Source organism: Tachysurus vachellii, chromosome 23, assembly GCF_030014155.1.
Source record: "Tachysurus vachellii isolate PV-2020 chromosome 23, HZAU_Pvac_v1, whole genome shotgun sequence".
NCBI classification, from domain to species: domain Eukaryota; kingdom Metazoa; phylum Chordata; class Actinopteri; order Siluriformes; family Bagridae; genus Tachysurus; species Tachysurus vachellii.
In genome coordinates this window covers 1,939,482-1,944,830 of record NC_083482.1, presented here as the reverse complement: position 1 = coordinate 1,944,830, position 5,349 = coordinate 1,939,482, and the positions used below count along the sequence as shown (strand labels likewise).

The 5,349-nt window shown below is 41.9% G+C and overlaps 1 protein-coding gene across 1 annotated transcript; it reads right to left on the bottom strand.

The window, feature by feature from the left end:
- Positions 1–553: 553 nt before the first annotated feature.
- On the bottom strand, positions 554–4,966 carry LOC132838795 (uncharacterized protein K02A2.6-like). The gene has a single exon (XM_060859387.1). It carries the CDS (start codon positions 4,783–4,785, stop codon positions 760–762), a length of 4,026 nt encoding a protein of 1,341 aa, XP_060715370.1. The 5' UTR covers positions 4,786–4,966; the 3' UTR covers positions 554–759.
- Between the last annotated feature and the right edge of the window lie 383 nt (positions 4,967–5,349).

Sequence of the window (5,349 nt, the reverse complement as noted above, 5' to 3'; positions counted from 1 at the left end):
TTGTTTATCCTCCGCCACCAAAAGAGGGCGTGACACAGAGCTGTTTATTAACTCTAAGCAGGACGCTGAACATAACGAACTGTGATTGGTTGTTTCATATGTCAGTCACACGTCCTCTTGGCCAATAAAATCTGCCGTGGTGTTCATAACTTCTGCGTGTGACTGTGTGCCGTGGAGAGACTAATAACCACTAGTGATGGGAAGTTCGGTTCTTTTCCGCAAACCGGTTCTTTCGGACAGTTCGTTTTAATGAACCAGCTCAATAATCCAGTTCACCAGTTCTTTTACGTCCTGACGTAATGACGTAAATTCCTTCATCCCGCCGCTGCCGGCAGATATTAATACAATCAATTTCACACATTTGAAAAGTTCTTTGTAATCATATCTTTAGTTGAATGCTTTTCTTACATTTAAGTTTTGCAACTAAAACAACCAGTACAGGCATTAATGTGCTGTAATAACTTGACAGAGGCAGGTCTGGTCTAGAGGAAAAATGTTTACTCAAAAGGTAACCAGCAGCAAACCATACATGCATTTCACAGAATCACAGGTGGATTATATCTGCTATTAGCATCGTCTTCTTTGCTGAATTTAACCCTGGTAATACGGCAATAGATTGCCCCCTACAGGTCAATCAACTATAGCTCAAAACATAACATCTCTCCCCCCCCAAGTTTACAATATTCCCTCATAAATCACAATACAATAAACATCATTCAACAATCATATTACAACAATTTTTTTTTTTTTTTTTTTTTTTTACATCAGGTCATAATCTTTTAAATGACCAGGCAATTTCCTGGTCCTCTGTGACCGTCTCACAACAGGACTAAAGGATTTTGTCAATGATTCAGTGGTTATCTCACCAGGTTGAGCAATATCCCCAATTAAATCAAGGGGATTAGTCTCACTAGAAATGTCCTCAGCCTCTGTTCCATCAGTCTCTTTAATCACTGCAGGAGCAGAGTTATCAGAAAAGTCCAAATCCGGATATTTGTAGTCCATAACCTCCTCAGAAAGGTTCACAAGCAATTTCTGTCGGGCCAGAACCTGATCCACGTGTCTTCGGACCACTCTTCCATCACCCAGCATCACTTTACAAGACAAAGGTCCAGTCATAGTGTCAATATGCCCCGGAATCCATTTTGGTCCATAAGTAAAATTCCGAACAAGTACTGGATCTCCAACACCAAAGCTACGTTCATGGGCCTTTTTGTCATGATGAACTTTTTGCTTTTGTTGTCGTTCCTGAATCTTCCTTGTTAAATCAGGATGTATAAAATCCAAGGAACATCGCAATTTCCGTCCATGCAACAGTTCAGCTGGAGAAAGTCCTGTGGTGGTCTGAGGAGTAATTCTGTAACTGAACAAAACTCGTGCCAATTTAGTTGCCATTGTTCCTTCAACGCATTTTTTTAACATGCCTTTAACAATTTGCACGGCCCGTTCTACTAACCCATTACTGGAAGCATGATAAGGTGCAGAAGTAACATGTCGTACTCCATTTTTCTTTAGGAACTCTTTGAATTCCATACTCACAAAACAAGTGGCATTATCTGATACCACCAGTTCAGGTAGTCCATGGTTACTAAAGCTAGTACGCAAACATTCAATAGTTACGGCAGATGTAGCAGAATTTACCGGATACACATCCATCCATTTTGAATGTGCATCAATCAAGACCAAAAACATTTTTCCCATGAAGGGTCCGGCATAATCTACATGCAACCTTTGCCATGGTTTTTCGGGCCAATTCCAGGGATGCAGTGGAGCTACAGCTGGAACGTTTCTATGTTCTTGACAGACACGACAGGTTTTAACTAACCTTTCCACATCCTGGTCCAATTTAGGCCACCATACATAACTTCGGGCTAACGCTTTCATCCTAGCCACTCCAGGGTGACACTGATGCAGTTGTTTCAGGACTTCTGATCTACCCACACTGGGAATGATTACACAAGCCCCCCAAAGCACACAACCATCCTGTACACTTAATTCATCTTTCCTTGATGTGAATGGGTCAAACTCTGTTCCTATTAAATCCTGCAGGAATCCTCGGTGCACCATTTCTCTCACTCTAGATAATACTGGATCTTTTTGTGTCCAACTTCTCACCTGTTCTGCTGTAATCAAGGTTATGTCGGCATTCTCCAGCATTAACACTCTTTCCTCCTGTTCCAGGACAGATTCTATCGGCAGAGGTAACCGACTTAGAGCATCTGCATTCGCATGATCTTTGCCAGGCCTGTAGATGATGTTGTATTCATATGCTCTTAACGTCACTGCCCATCGCTGGCCCCTAGGAGATGACATCTGAGGAACAGATTTTAACTCGTTAAACAAAGACAACAAGGGTTTATGATCTGTCACGATGGTAAATTTCCGACCATACAAATACTTATGAAAGCGTTGTAAGCCAAACATTATAGCTAATCCTTCCTTGTCCAACTGTGAATAATTCCGCTCAGCTTGATTCAATGTCCGTGACATAAATCCAATGGGCCTTTCCCTACCATCCGGCATCTTATGCGAAAGAACGGCACCTAAGCCATAAGAAGAAGCATCACACGATAAAATCACATCCTTCTGGGGGTCATAATGGACCAGAACTTGTACTGACTGGATCAAGTTCTTCGACTGAACAAAGGCAGCTTCTTGTTCGCAACCCCAGTGCCACTTTGAATCTTTTCGTAGCAGCTTATGCACTGGGGCCAAAACAGTAGACAAATTGGGCAAAAATTTGTTATAGTAGTTTAACAATCCTAAATAGGCCTTCAACTCAGTCACAGTCTTTGGTGAGGGAGCATTCTGAATAGCAGTCACTTTTTCAGGTACTGGATGTAGGCCAGTTCCATCTACTTTATGACCCAAGAACATTACCTCTTTTTCCATGAAAGTACATTTACTCCGTTTCAAGCGCAGTCCCGCTTCCTGCAACCTTCTCAATACCCTGGCCAGCGTTTGGAGATGCTCCCCATCATTACGACCGGTCACCAAGATGTCATCAAGAAAAACTGCCACACAAGGAATACCTTGTAGCACTCCCTCCATGGTCCTTTGGAAGATAGCAGGACTAGAAGAAACTCCAAAGGGTAAAACACGATAAGTGAACAACCCCTTATGGGTATTTACTGTGACATATTTCTTGGACTCTGCATCTAATGCAATCTGATGGTAAGCGTGACTCATATCCAATTTGGTGAACTTCTGCCCTCCTGACAATGTTGCAAACAGATCATCTAATCGAGGAATGGGGTACTGTTCCAACTTTGAAACTCGATTCACTGTTAGCTTGTAATCACCACATAGTCGCACTGTTTTATCAGGCTTTAAAACGGGCACTACAGGTGCAGCCCATTCAGAATGTTTAACAGGTTCTATGATGTTTTCCTTTAACAGGCGTTCTATTTCAACCTCTACCTTTGCTTTCATTGCATAAGGGACCGGTCTGGCTTTGAAAAATCTGGGAATGGCTTCTTTATCCACATAAATCTTTGCTGGTGGACCGTTCCATTCACCCAACTCCTCTTTGAACACTTCTGTATGTCTACGAAGTACGTCAGGCAAGGTTAAATTTTCAGTCCCTTGAATCTTGTGTATAGCCTCCCATTTCATGCCCAGCTCCTTGATCCAACCTCTGCCCAATAAATTAGGTCCTGTTCCAGGCACTACCACTACTGGCAATTCCTTCACTGTTCCCTTGTGTCTGACGACCACTTGCGCAGACCCCAACACTGGTAGGGATTGACCAGTATAAGTTTTTAACTTCAAAGAACAAGTCTTTAATTCAGGATTTTTATGTTCTTCCCATAACTCTGAAAAGTTTGACCCATTCATTACCGTCACGCCACAACCAGTATCCACTTCAAAAGGTATGTTCGAATCATTTACAGCCAATGTGATAGTCAGAGGAGCAACCCTCGGAATCTCCTCTAAACTGTACACTGTAAAAATACCTTCTTCATCAGATTCATATTTTTCATCTCTGCTGACATAATGTGATCTCCGTCCTCTCCTGGCCCCAACTTGCTTGCGTCGTTCTTCCCCTTGAAAACTTGGGTCCTTGATGGAAAGGGTTGATCTACATACTTTCATTATATGTCCTTGTTTCCCACACCTGTGACATTTCTCTGAAAGAAATCCACACTCATTTGCCAAATGGTGCAAACTTCCACATCGGTAACATGCTCTACCTTTACCATCTTGCTTCACTGACATTCTATGCAGTCTCATGGAAATGGAAGATTCTGAACATTGAGCTTGCAAATCCTTCACGTCATTATTGGCTGTTTCCAATGCTTGAGCTAATTTCAACGCTCTCTCAAACGTCAACTCTGATTCCGCCAACAATCTACGTTGAATACGGTCATCACATATTCCACAGACTAGTCTGTCCCGCAGCATCTCTGTTAATTTATCTCCATAATTACAATCATGAGCCAGTTTCCTCAAGACTGCCACATACTCAAGAACACTTTCTCCCTCAGCTCTCGACCGTGAATTAAATTTAAACCTTTGTACAATCTCACTGGGCTTTGGATTGAAATGTTCCTTCAATAAATCCACCAATTCTCCAAAAGTCCTTGTTCCCGGCTTAACTGGACTCAATAAACTCCTAAGCAGACTGTACGTTTGAATTCCTACAGTACTCAACAGTATAGCTCTTTGCTTAGGTGCATCCGCAATCCCATTTGCCTCGAAGAAATGTTGCAAAATTTCACAATATTCCTCCCAAGATTGCGACTGACAATCAAAAGGTGTCACTGTCCCTACCATGTTGGCCATCTTATCCAAAGCTCCCACTTGTACAGATCCAGCTTTTTCACCTAATCCTCCTCGCTTTCATCCTCGTCGCCAAAATGTAATAACTTGACAGAGGCAGGTCTGGTCTAGAGGAAAAATGTTTACTCAAAAGGTAACCAGCAGCAAACCATACATGCATTTCACAGAATCACAGGTGGATTATATCTGCTATTAGCATCGTCTTCTTTGCTGAATTTAACCCTGGTAATACGGCAATAGATTGCCCCCTACAGGTCAATCAACTATAGCTCAAAACATAACATGTGCAAACGTGGGTGTTTTACGTGTCTTAAAGATATAAAGTTAATAAACTGACAAAAAAAGCATAATTTTGAATTGTTTCTTTCTCTCCATCAGTTGTTTCAAAAACTAATGCAACTGAGTTAAACACTCATACGTTGATAAGACATTAAATCATAACCATTTGCATTTGTTGCTGTATCGGTTCAGTGATTTACGCATGCGCAGTAACAACAGCTCATCGGTTCTCAGTATGTCGGACGCGTCCGAAAGAGTTCAGTGTACTGATGATTCGCTGTATCGGTT